The sequence below is a fragment of the Nematostella vectensis genome, chromosome 15 (genome assembly GCF_932526225.1).
Source record: "Nematostella vectensis chromosome 15, jaNemVect1.1, whole genome shotgun sequence".
In the NCBI taxonomy this organism is placed as follows: Eukaryota; Metazoa; Cnidaria; class Anthozoa; order Actiniaria; family Edwardsiidae; genus Nematostella; species Nematostella vectensis.
In genome coordinates, this window is record NC_064048.1 from 1,758,884 (window position 1) to 1,776,037 (window position 17,154).

The following is a 17,154-nucleotide window of genomic DNA, read 5'->3' on the forward strand; positions in this document are numbered from 1 at the left end:
TTGGTTAGCAATTCAATGATAGGCGGCTGACCAATCACATACAGCGTTTGGGTATTTTTGGGTTCCTGTTAACACCTCTATAATAAGGCAAAACAAATGACATTAATGTGAGCTAGTTTACATTGCTGTACAAGTGATCAAGCGGATTCGAGTGAGTGATCTCGTTAAAACAAACCGCACAAATGTTAACTTTTGAAACAACACCCGATCTGCCGAGACAAGTGCCGAACTAATCCCGAATTCCGAGTTGATTCCGAGCTAGGCACCTAATTTGATTTCGTTCATTTGTGTTGACTGAATTTGCTTAGGTTGAGGAGACACCAGCTATTGAATGGGAATGTTCAACCATTTTCACCGCCTGCGATATGTTGACCCCACTAGGGATCCTTGTTAAGTTGTTAAGTAAAAAACTTAGACACTAACTCGACACCAAATAATATGTGATATATTTGAACAATACTTACCCCCCCCCCCCAAAAAAAAAAAAAAAAAAAAGAAAACGGATCATCTTTTTTTTTCGATTTTCCAATTTTCTTGAGACGTTCGAGGCTCTGGAACCAGGGTACGGGGGAGTAAAAGGGATTTCTTGTGAAAAAGCTTTGCATATCTAATAAATTTGAATTTGTGAGCCATTCAATTACTCACCTAATTTATTTTTTATTTTTTGCCCTTAGTAGGAAGCAGTATGTTTTGCAGCCATCCTTGCTAGAGGTTTTTAAGGGAGTGGGGGGCGGGGGGTGGGGGGTGGGGGTGGGGGAGGGGAGGGACATGTTGTTCCTAAGAGATAAAGCATCGATGAAAAAGCAATATCAGAGGTTATTTTAGTTATTAAAACCATTCACTTACATCAATCTAGCCAAACGAAAGCATAGATAAACTTTGACCTTCTGAAAAGGGAATTGAATTTGATTGAAATTTGAAGTTTCTACAGAGCTTTGAAAGTTTTCCTGGCCACGCGAAAGGAGATTGAATAAATCTAAAACAAAGTATTTTCCAACCGTTGAGACGGCAACAACACAAAATATTGGCGAAGTGTGCAATGCTACCCACTGAAGCGAAGAATAATTTAAAGCGGAGAATTATATGCGAAAAATGGTTGTAGAATATTTTGAACTTACTGGGTCGACAATTTACTGGGTTATTTTAATAAATTGGAAACTGTTGGGCATTTAGCCCATTAAGGACCATTCACGACTGTCGGGCATATAACCGCACTGCGCTTTTAAAACAGATAAGAATGTTTTGAATGATGCTTTTACTGATAAAGGCACGTGTTAATAGCTAATAGGAGTGCGGTCCACCAAACAGACCATGCGCAGTAAGCACATCTCCAGGTATGTCCAGCAGCGGGTATTGTGTGGGGGGTGGTGTGCGCAGTCGGGTGTGGCGTTGTTCGGGGTGGACTGCTCGGTGGAATTGAAGGGAATGTTCCTCCCGCGTTGCAGTTGAGCCCAGCACAACACTTAAGGTTACAGTCAACGAGGTAAGCGTCCTTTGACCAGATGTCAGAGATTGTCCTGTAAAAGAACAACAAAACAAAAACAACAACAGCAGCTTAAAAATGTCTTCTCGTAGACAAGCCTAGATACGTTTCGCAAAAAAAGAAATTTCCGAATAAACCCACTGGAGAGCCGGCTAGAACTTGAGACGAACAAAAATACAATACATTTGTCTCGCTAGTGTCGGCCTCGCTTTGAGGCCTATGCTTGGACTTGTGGGTTGCCTGTCGCTCAACCCGTACACAGGGAGCTCACCTCTACGGTTTGAGTTTTTTCGTTAGTTTTTCGTTTTTGATGATCTTTAGTGCGTGTGTGCGTTTGTATCTCTTGTCTACTTTTTTGGCACCCGGTGCTTTCTGGCGCTCTCTCATTGGTTAGCGGTCTAACGGCCGCTGCGAAATGGTTACCGTGTCACGACATACATAGTAAAGAGAGACAAAATGGGAAAGATAGTAAAAACTCCCCACACCCACCATCCCTTGGGTGTACCTGTTGATATAGTTGTTACAAACACTCTACCTAGTGTGACATGGCGAGTCCCCCCCCTCGTGGACTTGTTACCCCCCCTTGACTTACCTGTTGATATAGTTGCAGGCAATCTGCCTAGTGTGACATGGCGCAAATCCCTTGGAATAAACTATCACGGTCTCGGAACCATTCCACACTCGGCCAACCGCCCAGAAACACTGCATACCCGACCAACAGCCGATTTCGAACTCGTCTGTGCAGGCTGCGGGGTTTGAAGGTGAAACGCAGAAAATACAGGAGAGGCAAGCAACTAGAGAGAAAAATATGTAAGCCTCTCACATGAGCATACAACTGGGACCCTTTATGTTTTGATTCTAACAATACAGGGCTTGTCCACTGCTGAAACAGGCTTCGGAGATAATTGTAATCTAAACAAGTATTCCATGTACCATTTCGGATATAATCAAGCTTGTCTCGGCACGATAAACAATTTTGACTATATAAACCCTGAACTGTAAAGAGATCCGACTATCAGGCTAATAGTTTCAGACACCATATGATACTGTATTATTTGTTTTCTGTTATTGAGAATCCTGTAGAATGAGGGTGCGACGAAATGAAAAGAAATGGAGGCCATATAAGGGTAAGGAAGCCAAATGAAGGCCATACAAGGGTAAGGAAGCCGTGGTCTGGCGTTAAAAGACAGAGTGCAGAATGCAGAGCGAAAATATAAGAATTCAGCTGAACTTCATTTCAGGATTTGGCAGTAGCAGTGGGATTCTCCTCTAAAGATAAATGCAAAAACCTGTTGCTTGTTCGATCCCGAACTATACTTTCGGATATTTAGCAGTTATTCCGTATTCCCTTATTTGTGAATCGCAGCGTTGAGATACCTATTATTACTGCCATTTGGTCAGTTGTTACTCTGCCGTCGTCTTTGACAAAACATACCTTTTAAATGGAAGGTCGCGAAGACAAGCATGAAAAACACAACTGCACACTCCATTCTGTAGGAATGACACTGATAACTGATACACTTTGTCTAGTTATGAACCATATAAATTTTGGTTTCCAATCCTGCAAATGAGTGGGCGGATTACATTACACGAGCGAGGCATAGGGGAGAATTATCTAGAAATTAACGCAGACGCGAGGTGAGCTGAGGCTGTATCGCCGCTTAATGTAACAACCGCCGCTTAATGTAAGCATTTGTGGTAATGTAAGAATCGAAGGACTTTTTTCTTAAACAGCCTCTGTAAGCCGCCATTTTGTCATCCTAGCAAAGTACAATAAAAAAGCATCCATTTCCATCGGCTGATTTGGGGAAGCTAAATTGAAATTGGCAAATAAAGTCTTCAATTCAAGTTTTAGCACATTATATCCGAGATCAAATAACAATAAGGGTGGCTGACAAGTGCTGTTTAAGGAACAGAATAGATGACGTAATAGGGCTACAAGGTATGTGTCCGAGTGTACCTAAGAGGGGACGGGGTGGGTAAAGGCTGGCACACATCTCAGTTCTTTGTGCTGATGCAAGGTGAGTTCGACGCTCTGCTGCCATGGACATTTGTATTCTACTGACTGCTTTTGATTTTCTCTGTTTTTTATCACCCTCCCCCCATTCATTGTAAGCAATTGAAAGCAGTGCATGGATATTTGGTATTTTTCAATATAAGAACTTTCATTTTTCAGGCTAAATGTGTTCTTATATAAATGGTATTTTATTTCCTAAAACCAGGCCTGGGTGCTCTTAATCCACTTGTTTTGTACGCGGGTTTTTACTGTATCCGGTTTGTTTAATTTTTAATTGTTTTTCAATCAAGGTGCTATGTATGCTATTAAAAAATCTACATCGTTCTATGTATTATGTCGATGACGTCGAATGCTCTCTAAGGCTCGCATCGTTGCTTGTGCTATATCTACATCCTTTCATATATTATGTCGATGACGTCGAATGCTCTCTAAGGCTTGCATCTTTGCTTTGTCATTTTTAAGTTTCTGAAAGAAAAAGAATGTCTTAAACCACACCGCGCCGGGGAATCCCCTGATTATCATAAGCGACTATGGTAAAGCTTATAAGATAATTAAAACCCTGCTCCAAGTTAACGTACTACTTGCACTAATTGATTATTATTTAGCACTGCAAAGAAACCTATTTGACCTATCGGACCCATCGGTCAGCATGCGTCAAATCTAGGGGCCTGCGCAAGAGACTTTCAGGACGTGAGGTCTACTCAACCTTCCCATAATGCATCGCTAGCACCAGAGATAATACTGGTCAGATTCAAGGTCTACTCAACCTTCCCATAATGCATCACTAGCACCAGAGATAATATTGGTCAGATTCAAGCAATTCACATCTAGAGAGTATTTTTAGAAAAAGAAGGGGTAGTTGTCAAGACCATGTTTGTTGCAATCTCATATCAATCAGGCGCGGTAAGGGTTATTTTCCTGATCCGTGAACGGCCTTTTTTGTTTACCATGAATCGCGAAAAGGACAAATTGAAAACGGTGATCCGTGAATGCTACCTTCGCCGTGATTCGTGAATGGCGAGATTTGATCAGCGGGAATCGGGATCTATGCTCTTTAAAAATCGTGAATCGTTGTTTCCGAGTAAAGATTGATCTTTGTCGTCAGTTTATCGTGAAACGTGGTTTCCGATTTTTGAAACTCGTAAAGCGTGCAGCATTTATTGTGTAGTTCAAGGATGCATAACCGTGACGGTTTTGGCCATATTGGAATTGGAAATAAAATCGTAAAACTTTCAAAAATATTCTGACCTGACAGTGGAGTCTGTGTTGTTGTTGTTTCTAAAATACAGTACATACTTCCCACCTTGAATTTATTTGTTGCTGATTTTACCGTAAGAACCAAATAGAATTGAAACAAAAAAAACGTTCTTGAAAAATCCCAAGACTAAGTAGAACAAAAATAATATCCAATTAACTGTTTTAAAAGGTTCATTTCATTTTTTAAAATTAAAATTCCGGTCGACAAAAATACCAAATAGCATCAAATAAAAAAGCCTGTCAAAACTTAATAAAAAGTATATTTTACATATACTGATACCTTGTGATGTTTAGGTTCTCTCGTATATGCGCCTTAGTCTCTTTTCACTCGCCCTCACACCAACCTCTCGTCGTGTTCTATTGGTATTCTTTCCTGAGTATTCGCTGTTTCTTGGATAGGGAATTTCTCCTTTTCTTTGAACCATCGATGGTGCCCGTACCACAAAAATGCCAAAACTGCGCCAAACAGAAAAACTCTTTTGAGTCCCATCAAAGATAAAAAGTCTGAAGAATTTGTATCAAGCCCTGCGTTACTCATACATAAAAACGGAAAATACAACTGAATGTTAGTTATAAAACGCGTTCACTCTGGTTAGGTTAGGGTTTGCAGGCGCAAACCCTTCGCAGGCGTTTTAGAGCGCGAGCTGAAATCAGCACGCCGCCGTCGAATAAATAACATTCAGCTGAATGTTATGATTTCATGAAATCAGCAACATGAATCATAACAAAAATGATAATATTTCTCCAAGCGGGGTTTGTTTGCTATAAGGGTGCTTGTGCGTTTGTGGACCAGCCAATACTCTCGTCCGATCCTTCACGCGGAGTGTAGGGGAGATGAGTGAGGCCTAAAGGTCATATGCTTACACTACAGTTGCTACGTCACGCGATAGTCGTCACGTCACGCTAACTCGCTTTCGATCGGTCTGTCTCCCCCCATATTCTGCCATAATCGTGCCTAGTGTATTCATTGCGTTGCAAAGCGGACATTTCCTTTTCACGCGTAAAGCGACATTTGATGATTCATGTTGCTGATTTCATGAAATGTGTTATCATAACATTCAGCTGAACCAGAGTGAACGCGTTTTATAAATAACATTCAGTTGTATTTTCCGTTTTTATGTATGAGTAACGCAGGGCTTGATACAAATTCTTCAGACTTTTTATCTTTGAACTGGACACCGCTGCAGAACGTAGTGCGCACGCGCAGCCTCTTATTTCCGGCGGGAAATTGCCGGGCGCCCGGCCCCGGCCCTATTAAAATTGTTTAGCAAAACAAAACAAACCAGTTTCCGGCCGCGAAATTTAAAAAAAATAAGAAGTACACAAAAAAAATAAGCCTGAAAAGGAAGATATTGAAATTTTCTATCTCTGAAATTTTGCACCACCTACTTTACGGCCTGCACCAAAGGCGAAAATAATGGATAAGCATCGGATGTCGTACCGGCAGACCTTCGTGGTCGCCATTATAGTTGTTTTGGTTGTAGCCTCGCTGGGTTTCGTTCATGCAAACGACGATGCACAACACTGTATGATGAGTTGCAAAACTAGAAACGGAAAAGGATGCATTGGTCGACTTTACCAGCTTTCCGAGGAGCTTAGTCGTGTCGCTAAGTTGCCGGTAGGTTCGCATGTTTGCCGGCGACATTGGGATATGTTACGAAGAAGCAACTTGCGCTGCTCATGTCCCATGCACGATAAACAACAGCCCTCACGTCTGAACAAGCAACCTATTCCAAGTCGTTTTTATCCGGTATTTGACGAGATTGGGCTAACAGTGGCAGGATACCAGCCTGGTACTCGGTGGTTTTACCGGTGCAAGTTGCTCGCCTATAAGAAATTTGAAAGCCGTCCTCAAACAAGTAGAAAACCAGTCGAGGTAAGTGTATATTTTTATTCGGGAAAACAACCACTCCTCTGCAGTGCCTCTTCGCTGTAAATTGCTATGTATTTCTTCCTGTATTTTCAATCTGTTTAACAAAATATAAAAACAAGTACATAGAAAAGGCTTGAACATTCTTTCGTTCTTTTTATTAGGAAAAAGCAAATAGTAGTACATCCGCCATCAGCACAGAACAACAACTACAAAAGGTTTGTTTATTTGTACATTCTAAACACACAAATTATCTATAAAATTCAGCCTTTTTTTGTTTTTGTGGGAAAAAATACTTTATCAATTTTAGAGAAGTAGTAGTGCAAACAATATTTTTGCATTTGTTGAAAAAGAAATATTTTTTTTTACAATTTGTAAAAATTCTGACAAATAAGCTTTTTGACAAGTTTTTTTCCACCAAGCCAATTCATATAAAAATATTAATTTTCTATGAGAGAATGAAAGGAATTCCTTAATTTAGAATAGGTGGAATAGAATAAGACAAGAAACATTTTATTATTGAGGAGCTGGGGTGGGCTGGGATATTTAAGGCAATTTTTCAGAAATATCTTTGGACCCTCCCCTAATATCTAATAGAAAACCTTTGACTCCCCCTTAACAATAATTTAGAAAACAGGTATGACCCCTCCCCATTTGACCCACCCACAACAGAAAACCTGCACCCCAAAAGGTGATACATTTTGCTAATTATTGTTATTTATTTTAGATAGTTTGTTTATTCTTATTTTGTTTTCCATTTTGACTGTTTTGTAAATTTCAGATTACGGGATCCCCTATTCTACACCTCCATGAAAGTATGCAAGATATATCTATGTCAGCACCTACCATATCCCAACTGGATCAAACAAAGCAACAATTTGGAAGGCTGTTTTCAAGACTTGAAGCTCTAGCAGACATATGTGACATTCATCTCCTGGAAACATGGAAAGAGCTGCAAACTCCCCCAGGTACCATCAAAATTGCCCCAAATGCCAACGTGTTAATGGATAGTCAAGTATGGGACCAAATAAAGACAACAATCAAAGAATTGGATGAATTGGATGAAGGTACAGCTGTATGATCGAATATACCTGCATGCTCTAATATTTATAATAGCTTTATCGATCAGCACCGATGTGGCTGATCAGTGTTCAACCCCAGTGATGGATCAAGCCCAACTAAAACTGTGAATAATTTATTCAATAATTTATTGTCATTGCTATCAACAGGTAATTCACTGGGCCAACTAGTGCAACAATTTCAGATGACTCTATACCATCATGCCCTCAGTAGTGAAGCTCCATTATATGAGCCAGCAGCAATGAAAGCGTTCACACAAAAACACTCTCCAGGTCTGTTTGAAATGCTTTTAAGTTCAATAACAAGGGAGGACTCCAGACTCTCAGATGAACATCAAGCTGTACAGGAGCAAAGAACTGTTGTTCTCCTTCACACACTGGCATATTTCAGGTACCCTAAATGCTCCATTAAGACCCACCTCCCTAACCTCCAATTACTTTCCTTTCTAAAATCCCTCTAGAGGCTAAATTTTGTAATAAGCTCCCCCTTTCTATCTGCTCCAGTTTCATAATTGGGCCTAGGTACGTTCAATATCATGCTTTATACTATAATTCAATGTATACAAGCTGCACCAGAACACTAGTGTTTTGTTCTTTTTTAAATGACACAAATTTATTTTACCAGGTCTCAGAAAACTTCCACCCTACAAAAGGATGAAGGGCTATTCCTACAACATCATGGTGCTTCTAGGATAGCAATCAATTCAGGAAGGATACTTGGTTTCAGTACAAGTCCTAGAAATATTGATTCTCACAAGAAAGCACTAATAACAAAATATCCAGACATACTGATGTGAAAGGTTATCCTGGCAACAGAGGTGAGATTAGTGTGGTACAAATTTTTATTTTAGTAAATAGTGAATAAGAGAATAATAAGAACAATACTTGAGAATAAGCAAGAACCATTTCAATTTAAACAAGCCAGTGGGATAACTGATGCTTAACTTTCTTTAAAATTTTCAGAAAGGATTCCTAATTGTACAACTGTTGGATGACTTCCATAATATTTTGACTGTTAGACTACCAACAAATCTGAAGCTATCATTAGCTACGCACATGGCTAGTGGCCTACTGGACATCCATCCTTCAATTTCTGCTGTTCCTATTCCTACAAGAGATACAAGACACAGCCGAGTGATTGTGAAGATAGGGAATAAAAATTAAATTTGCAGAGGAGGAATTGTTCTAGACTACATAAAAGAGTTGTTTCAAAGACCAGTGTTATCAAGAATGTACTTGGAAACAAATCACCAATGCATTTCACCAAAATACATCCAACAACAACTAAAGGAATTGAGGTATTCTATGGATTTTAATGTAGTTATTTAAAGGTCAGCAATCCATATAAGAAAAAAATACTGTTTTCCCTTTAAAAAAATGTTGACACTTCCTAAATATTTTTCCAGGCACAATACTTTATTCCCCTATATGGACCTACCACCCAATAAATATGTACCTCTTACATTAGTTTGTGAAAGCCATATACATAATGATTAATATCAATTTTACTTTTGTTTAGTGAGTGCTATTACAAAAAAAGGAGTAGAGTAAAATAAAAACAAAAACAAATATGGAACATTAAATATGCCAAATTATCATTTTTTTCTTTTTTTGTAGGGTCTATTCTGGGTTGTCGCACGATGAGCTCTGTACCCTTGAGTCTACTAATTTAATAGATGAGTTTGAGCAATCTTTGAAAAGTATGGAGGACTATAAATCAGCCATTGATCACATATTCCTGTGCTGTCCACAACTGGAACATTACTTGAAAAAATTTGTAGTACCAGCACCCGGGGACTGGCCAACTTGGTTTTATCAAAAGAAACTCATTGCTCAAGAAGTCAATGCAGATGCCAGTTTCCTATCAGTCATCCCAGAGCAGGGCCCATTTCATGTTTTCCTGAATCTACAAGAAGATGTTGTAACAATTTATGACTTCTTATTTAAAAAAGTGTACAAAGAGACATTTGGATCTGACTTACCCAACAAGCCAAAGCCTTTTCGCGTCAGCCTGGTAATAACCGCTGTTTTTCTGGCGTGGGGCAAATAACGTGATAAAGTTCTACTAAAATTCAAGCTCTGCAAAGACATAGAGTATGCTTCCATTCTGTTTCTTTTAGATGAGGTAGTTCCCATATCATTCTTCCACTATCCTGTTACATTCAGGTCTGGAGACATGGAATCATATATAACAATGATGTTAAAGTTATCTCTACTGTTTATAATCTGGAAAAGGCATCATTATGACAGATCAACACTCTCGATGCTTAGTGACTTTTCTTTTCACAAACAACATTTTTCACAGTACCATGAACTTAAAAAGAAATGGATGGCTCTAATAACTGAAAAGAAAGTTGAAATCTGGCATAGTGTGCTACGCAGCTTCATTTCAAGTTATGACAGTGCTAGTCAAATTAGGGACAAAGCCCTGTCATTTGCTGCATCAAAGACAGAACAGCTCTTTCATAACTATTTAACAACACCATACAGTAGAGGTTATTCTGAAAAAGACCTAAGTTTGGTGACTGGTACAGCTGCTGATGCATTACTGAAAATCATCAAGCAAGTTGGTCAAAATCTGGGAAAAGCAAAGCAGGTATAGCAGACATCCATCCATCCATAAGTAATTATTATTACCTTGGTGCAGTGCAGTGCCTGAACAATGTTTTTTTATGCAGGGAAGTAATAATAATGATTAGTCGAGCACTTGATCATAGCCTCAACTTATTTTCTTTTTCATGACTAACAATTGTGTCTATTTTTTTTACATTAAAGGTTCCACAAGAAACAAATGCAAGAGGGCAGCCTAAAGGAGACATGAAGTTTTTTCTTCCTACCTTTGACACCACCATTACTTCAAAAGCAATGCCCCTTGGCTACTCATTTGTAAAAGAAGACCCTTCCACAATACCTGATCCTAAATTAATCTGTGACTACAAAAACTGCACGCAATTATCAACAACCAATGTCAATCGCCTTAACTGTTTTCACACATTTCACAATTTTTGCTGGAGACCAGTGTCCAATCTGTTCCCCTCACCTCGCTGAAAAAATTGCAGAAATCTGTTCAGCATTTAATGAAAGCTTGTTGAAACCAACAGCAAAATCTACTAGAACCCCACAAAGCAATCAAGAACCTGGTAGTAATGATGAGAATGACAGCATTAATGTCAAAAGAAATTGTGACCCTGAATACTATGACTCTGCACAATGGGAATCCCACATTGACAGGGAGTTAAATTCATTTGTTGTTGCACAACCACAACTGCGACACAATGTTCCCAATCACCAGGCTGCACCTTTACAGGCAATTGACATCCAAGTTACCACTCATCCAGTTGGTTCATCTACATTTTGGTTCTTTCCTCCTTACATATCTCAGTCAACTCTACTTGGAAGAAATGGATCTAATGCATGTACTTTTATCTCACTAATTTTGGCCCATTCATATATCACTTCTGCAAACCGAACCAGTATACAGCTCAGCCGTGGTCCTCCCATAAACCCTCATTGGCTTTCAATGATGTTATCTGCAATTGTTCGTGGCAACAGCATATATGACACTGTGACAAATGGTTGCGGGTCTCCATTCTTTAGTGTTGTTGAGGCAAAACCACATCTAGATTCAGTCATTGGGACTGTTTCTCTTGAAGACGCCCTCGATCTGTCAATTACATCAGCTAATCCACAGGTTCCTCAAAGTTCACTTGCATTTTATCTGCAAAGGCTTGATCGCGAACAGAACTTAGCAGCAATAGTCATAGCTAATGGAATGACAATATCTCTCGTCGGACACGATTCAAAGATCTATGTTCTAGATAGCCATCTACACTATGCACACGGCCATAACTTTGGAGCGATGATCGGAATGAGTCCCAAGGCTGACTTGGAAGAATTCCTCAGGAATATAAAGAAACTAATCTCGCCCACATTTGATGTTTGCTCCCTGACATTTGTCTCGTTTTCACGGCAGTAGTAGAACTTTTGAGTTTCGCGTGCCAGCAAATCCCACAAACGCCGTCAAACTTGAGGATTTTACCCTTGATCCAGCAAAAAATCTTCCTGGAACCTTAACACGAGTACATTTTCTTGGTGTATGTGTATTTTTTTGCTCCCGTTAAGTCCATTTTGAGCCAAACGTTTGTGTTTATTGTAACAGCTTTGGGAAACTCGTGTTTCGTTCGCCATTTTGAATGATTCTTGTCTCGCGCATGCGCAGTCGTTCTGCCGCGGTGTAGGTTTGTAGCGTTGCAGAATGGTCCTCGTTGCAGAAGTGTCTAACCAATCAGATTGTCTCTTGTATCTCCCATGCCGTCCATCCAATCAAAGTGCCTTGTGATCGTGTCTTGTACCTGGTGGAGATTGTACCAAGGGGAGATCGTTCATAGGGTCGTGTTGGAATTGTTAACTTGGTGAATCACTTTTTCAGCATTTACCTTTATTCAAGGTAAGGATCTCCATTAATTATAATAATTTTTGGGTAGATGAAGTTCTGCTGAATATGTTCCTCTTGAAAATCTATAAGCAAAACAGCGAAGACTATTGTAATACTTAAGTATTAGCTCAACTGATGAAAAAAGCAAACTCCATCCAACCTTAAGTTATTAGCCCAACAAAGTCATGGAATAATGCATGTTTGATTATGTTACTTAAGACGATTTGTTAAGTTCAAGGCCCTGTTTTTAAAATTAGGTAAGGTTTTCATGCCGTTCCAAGGAACCCGAAATCAAGCATCCAGTGACACTTTCAAAGTATTGCTTTTGTTTCTCTGTTAAAATACATCCCTTTGTTAATATATTATCTGCAAGCATACCAGTCTTATCAAGTGAGACTTTATGTTCTCTTAAGGGATAATGATTTTTGGTTATCCTTACAGCTTTTCCCGATTAAAGTGGATTCCGATTTGTGTTATTTTGCCCTTGTAATCCACGTGTCGGTAGCCGTTTGTGGTGTCCGGAACTCATAGTGAACGAATAATATAGAAATGCGAGAAAAAAATATAGGAAGCGCTCTATATTAGCATTGTTTAGAATCTAAGTGTTAGTGATTTTTTTTAATTTTCAAACGCATTAATTCCTAGCTCTAGTGGAGCGGGATTTGAATGATGTTGAGCCATACTTGTATTTAACGATCTCAAATAATCATTTTTGTATTATCTATAAGCTTATAAAGCGTTGAAATAGAGTTCTGTATTTGTATTCACTTTTATTGGACTAAAATATTTCTTCGCTGACCTTATTTCTGAACAAAAGCCTTATTATGTATTGCTTTGTGTGCATAATATTTATGCACACGCTTTATGAGTTATGGATGGTTCATGTGCAAAATTACTTAAACAAAAGCCTTTAAACATAAGGGTCTGTTGTAATCATACCAACAGTTTTCCCTGCAATGCTAATTTTTTATATGCTTCCTTGGAACTTTACTAGCTTTCTAAAGGTTTACCACCTAATAAAAACAGGATCTGGTGAATGTTGGAATTTTGGAAATTCCAAATCAAGCATGAAAGCAAAATAGAATAATGTTAAAGAGTTTTTAAGATGCAAAAAACGATTTGTAAAAGGTGGTAAACAGTTTCACAACATGTATATACAGTAACTTGTGTTTGAAGTCGTCATACAACATAAAGTAATTGAAAAAAGATTTGTCACTTATTGCAATCATAAACATACAGAAATAATATCACATACGTTTCAATATTATGCTGGAAAAAGCTTATATTTAGTCACAGATGTGAGTCATGTGTCACACTCTGGTTCCAATACTGTATATGCATATAGCTGTGTAGGCTAAATGTCACTGTGACTTGGTTTGCACTTTATTTGGAAAGTATGTGTGTGTATAAAGCCCCATGTGCCAAGCAAAAAGCAAACATTTGAACTTAACCCATATGACTCCTACACAACTTGGTAGAGGTTTTCAAGCAATGGATAAGATTATAGAAAAGGGTTCTAATGGGTTTTTGGAGAAGTAGGACATCAACCTGGTTTTGAAACTTGAAAAAGTGACCCAGTTTTTAATTTTCTCACACAAGCTCAAAATACACTAAAATGTGACTTCATGTGTATATGGGACTAAATTAATAGGTCCCAGTTAGTCCCTTTTTGTGAGTTCAACTGTATGTTGGTCTGCACAACCCACATTGAGGTACTATGACGGTATTACACCACAAGCAAAAGTTGTTTAAAAAAAAACTAAACATGTTCTGTTTGACAGGCTGGAATGGCAGAATAACCAGGAGAACTACAAGGTAAAAGTCCAGCCAAACATGCAAACATGTTGTTAACCACTGATGTATATGTAAAGGTAATACCGGGGCTTACTTTTGGTCGCCATGTCAAAGATTGTACTAAAACATTTGTTGTCACCGGTTTTCAAGAATTTTGTTATCCTAAATAAAAAGAATCTCTTTTTTCACGCGAATTCATGAAATGTGAGCTTCAAAACATTGAGCAAAGTACAACAGGGATTGGAAGAAAAACCTACTGTAATTCACACTTTTGTTGTGTCCAGCAAACATCAAACTACTTTGACTGACAATTAAAAAAGTCTCAACATATGTAAATTTTTTGTCATTCACATCATCACCCAAGTTTCACTAGGATGTTTTTTGCTCTTTGGGTTTCTTCAGTGTCTTTCACAACTAATGTATAACCTCTCCCAGGTCTTTATGGTGGCAGCAACCAATTATGAGCCATAGCAAGATTCAAACAATGACAACATGCAAGTGAGCACCATCGCCTGATCCAAGTGCCAACTGTGCCAGAATGTGAACTTTTATTGGATCTGTATCGTACAGTGAAAAAACGTTGTTTGAGAAGCTAATCATCCACCTTTCAACTGTGGTGGCGAGTATTGAGATTGCAGATGTAACACATCATTTGATTGTGACCTTGACACAGCTTGATATCGAATCAGTACAAATAGGGTGCAAGTGCATATAGTACAAATGAAATCCCCCAGCTTTCTGGTCTGTCTGAAGTTGATCGGCCAAACTGTGACTCGCTTAAGCTGGCAACAATGAATCAGGTGGTTCCTGATGATACCCCCTGGTGAACCAGGCTAATATCCCTACCATTTTCTGTTATTAAAAATGTAGAAAATGGATAGGGAGGGGACCAGTAACCTTGCGTTGTCTCTTTTTATGTTTTATTTTAAGACTTCACAACCATACGTAGTAAACTGTATGTCCGATCGGGTCTTATGGAGGTAAATGACGGAGGATCGTATGACAGCAGTGCCGGAGATATGCTTTAAATATGAATAGAGTTTAGTGGCAAAGTTTAACTAGCGCAGATTTGTGTAGTAAATAAATACAGTTATACTTTGAGTTGAAATGTCATTTGTTCTGTTCCTTGTTTAGTTCTTTATAAATTCAGTTTATAACCTTTAGTTGTCTTGTCAGTGTTTTTACTAGAAAACCTGTGGTAGCCCAGTCATAAAATGCATTTTTTTTTCGTCGTCTCGTGTTTGTGCAAAATACCCAAGAATATTTGCGCTATAGTCGATACCTTCTGCATAAGCTGTGTCATGGCCGCCATCTTGGATTTTGCGAGTCCAGCTCTCAGATCCATGTATTTGTGCAGTTGAAGGCCAGATTCCAGATTTCATTACTGTATATATTACCATAGTCTCTGTCTATACGAAGTAGTTGTGCAAAATCATCTCAAGCCGGATTGATTTCGCTGTATTTACTCGTGTTTACATTTGCGATCGCCATGAATGAATCCCAAAGAAGTGACTACCTTAGTTTGAGACTATTGAAGAAAATCGTCTTCTACAAATCGCTGTGAAGAATCCCAAAGAAGTGACTACCTTACATCGGGACACTTGTCCGGCTACCCATAAGACATTAAATGACATGATTATTTTACCAAGTAGATTTCAAATTATTTTGGTACTATGGTGCTTATTTTTTGGTATTTTGGTCCTTTCTTTAAATAAGTTTTGTTTTCTTCCTAAAACAACTTTATCCCTCATTGAATGTCATTTTAATTTTATGGAACATTTTCAATGAAATCTAGAGCATTGTGTTATCTTTAAAGTGTTGTTGATCTCGATCCTTAAGAATATGTATATGTTACAATTTCAAGTCTGGATATTCTATAGCCCTCTCATTTACTTCAAAATAAAAATGTATAAACAATATGATAGCATAAATAGATATTGTTGTTTACTTTTCACTTACATAAATGAAATAAGAAATTTAATCTAAATTATATTGTTAATACAATATGGCTCACTTTGGGTGTTAAAATAAATTTACCCGTAAGTGATAGCACATTGAGGGCAGTGAACCAAAGAAATGTTTACGAAATATTTAACATTCTCACATTCTTAGTTTTCCTGAATTTTATCCCGGTGCTATCTCTGCTGCGGGGATAGTATTTGTAAGATAGGACCATCAGCCGCTACTACTTTAATGGAGCACACTTCGAGACCAACCCCATCTAAAGAGATGATGCTTCTTACCTTTCTTGCCCCAATCATTGTTGTGATATGGCATATACAATAAAAAAAACAAGATTATACATGTTTTTATTATATCCATTTTATGATAGCTGAACAGAATAATGATTATTAAAAATAAATAATCCCTAAAGTTATCATGTTCGTAGAATCTGTACACAGCACAAGCAGAGGTTTAGTTAAGAGCGGAGACTATCGAATTTCTCTCTTTAGAACATTTTCCCTTTCCATAGCATAACCTTATTTAGGCAGCTAATCGCATTTTGCCAATACTCACTAAACTAAAATTAGTCAAGCTTCTTTCTTTCTAAGAGTGGCTTTAGTGTTTTGATTGTGCTATTTCTTTTTGACGAACTCGATATCTTAGCTAACAAAATAAGGACAGATCCTGGGCAGCCTGTGAGGCTAGAAACTTATTTTTGCTTAGCTACGTCAATTCTTTGCAGATAAAACTCCACTACAAGGCCAAGACAACAGGAAGAAGTATTTCTGCGATATTTTTAGAACAATAGAAGTGCTGAATGGATATTGAATAAGAAATCAAACTTCTTTGAAATTTATCCAACTTAAACACCATTCGACCGGATTTATGGATGTGGAAAACGGATCCAACATTACTATTCGAAAAAAGAAACGAATTCTTAAATGAGAATAAAATTCGGTGAGTCATGTCATAGTTCGCCTCCCTACAACGCCTTAGAAATAGTAAAATAGGCGTAGTCATAAGAAATAATATGCCTAAATCAGAGATTCTCTTTCATTATAGGGCAAATGTTTCAATACACACTTCAACAAGGCCCGTACCCAGAGAGGGGCAGCACCGCCCACGAGAGCAAAAGGTCCACTTCTATGTATTTATGGATATGTTAAAAGGGAGTCCTATTTTATAAGCCTTTGGCTTCTCTGGACTTCCTTGCCTTCTTAATTTTATGAATTGTAACTCTATAAAAAAAATACTGGCAAAATAAAACTGCGAACT

At 38.3% G+C, this 17,154-nt stretch overlaps 4 protein-coding genes and 2 long non-coding RNA genes across 7 annotated transcripts; 4 read left to right on the forward strand and 2 right to left on the reverse strand.

The window, feature by feature from the left end:
- Positions 1-1,238: 1,238 nt before the first annotated feature.
- LOC116616885 lies at positions 1,239-5,384 on the reverse strand. The gene is made up of 4 exons (XM_032379028.2): positions 5,038-5,384; positions 2,919-3,965; positions 2,076-2,277; positions 1,239-1,517 (listed from the first exon to the last, which is right to left on the reverse strand). Exons 2-4 carry the CDS (start codon positions 2,971-2,973, stop codon positions 1,256-1,258), a joined length of 519 nt encoding a protein of 172 aa, XP_032234919.1. The 5' UTR covers positions 2,974-3,965; positions 5,038-5,384; the 3' UTR covers positions 1,239-1,255.
- LOC125560778 lies at positions 2,194-3,827 on the forward strand. The gene is made up of 2 exons (XR_007306861.1): positions 2,194-2,293; positions 2,557-3,827. It is a non-coding gene; the product is annotated as an uncharacterized LOC125560778 (long non-coding RNA).
- A 713-nt stretch (positions 5,385-6,097) lies between the features above and the next one.
- Positions 6,098-7,440, forward strand: LOC116616888. Its single transcript, XM_048723057.1, has 4 exons — positions 6,098-6,633; positions 6,792-6,845; positions 7,258-7,264; positions 7,409-7,440. Exons 1-4 carry the CDS (start codon positions 6,175-6,177, stop codon positions 7,438-7,440), a joined length of 552 nt encoding a protein of 183 aa, XP_048579014.1. The 5' UTR covers positions 6,098-6,174.
- On the forward strand, positions 7,385-8,179 carry LOC125560774. Its single transcript, XM_048723158.1, has 2 exons — positions 7,385-7,694; positions 7,857-8,179. The coding sequence occupies exons 1-2, from the start codon at positions 7,445-7,447 to the stop codon at positions 8,165-8,167; spliced, it is 561 nt and encodes a 186-aa protein (XP_048579115.1). The 5' UTR covers positions 7,385-7,444; the 3' UTR covers positions 8,168-8,179.
- A 665-nt stretch (positions 8,180-8,844) lies between these two features.
- On the forward strand, positions 8,845-15,098 carry LOC116612251. Of its 2 annotated transcripts, XR_007306857.1 has the most exons (5): positions 8,845-9,004; positions 9,324-10,302; positions 10,482-12,153; positions 13,923-13,956; positions 14,371-15,098. XR_007306857.1 is itself a non-coding variant. In XM_048723156.1 (3 exons), the coding sequence occupies exon 3, from the start codon at positions 10,672-10,674 to the stop codon at positions 11,680-11,682; it is 1,011 nt and encodes a 336-aa protein (XP_048579113.1). In that variant the 5' UTR covers positions 8,845-9,004; positions 9,324-10,302; positions 10,482-10,671; the 3' UTR covers positions 11,683-12,680. The 2 variants fall into 2 exon arrangements, 1 of the variants encoding a protein (XP_048579113.1); XM_048723156.1 differs by lacking the exons at positions 13,923-13,956; positions 14,371-15,098 and having other exon boundaries at positions 10,482-12,680.
- On the reverse strand, positions 12,180-16,749 carry LOC125560779. The gene is made up of 2 exons (XR_007306862.1): positions 16,179-16,749; positions 12,180-12,224 (listed from the first exon to the last, which is right to left on the reverse strand). It is a non-coding gene; the product is annotated as an uncharacterized LOC125560779 (long non-coding RNA).
- Positions 16,750-17,154: the final 405 nt, after the last annotated feature.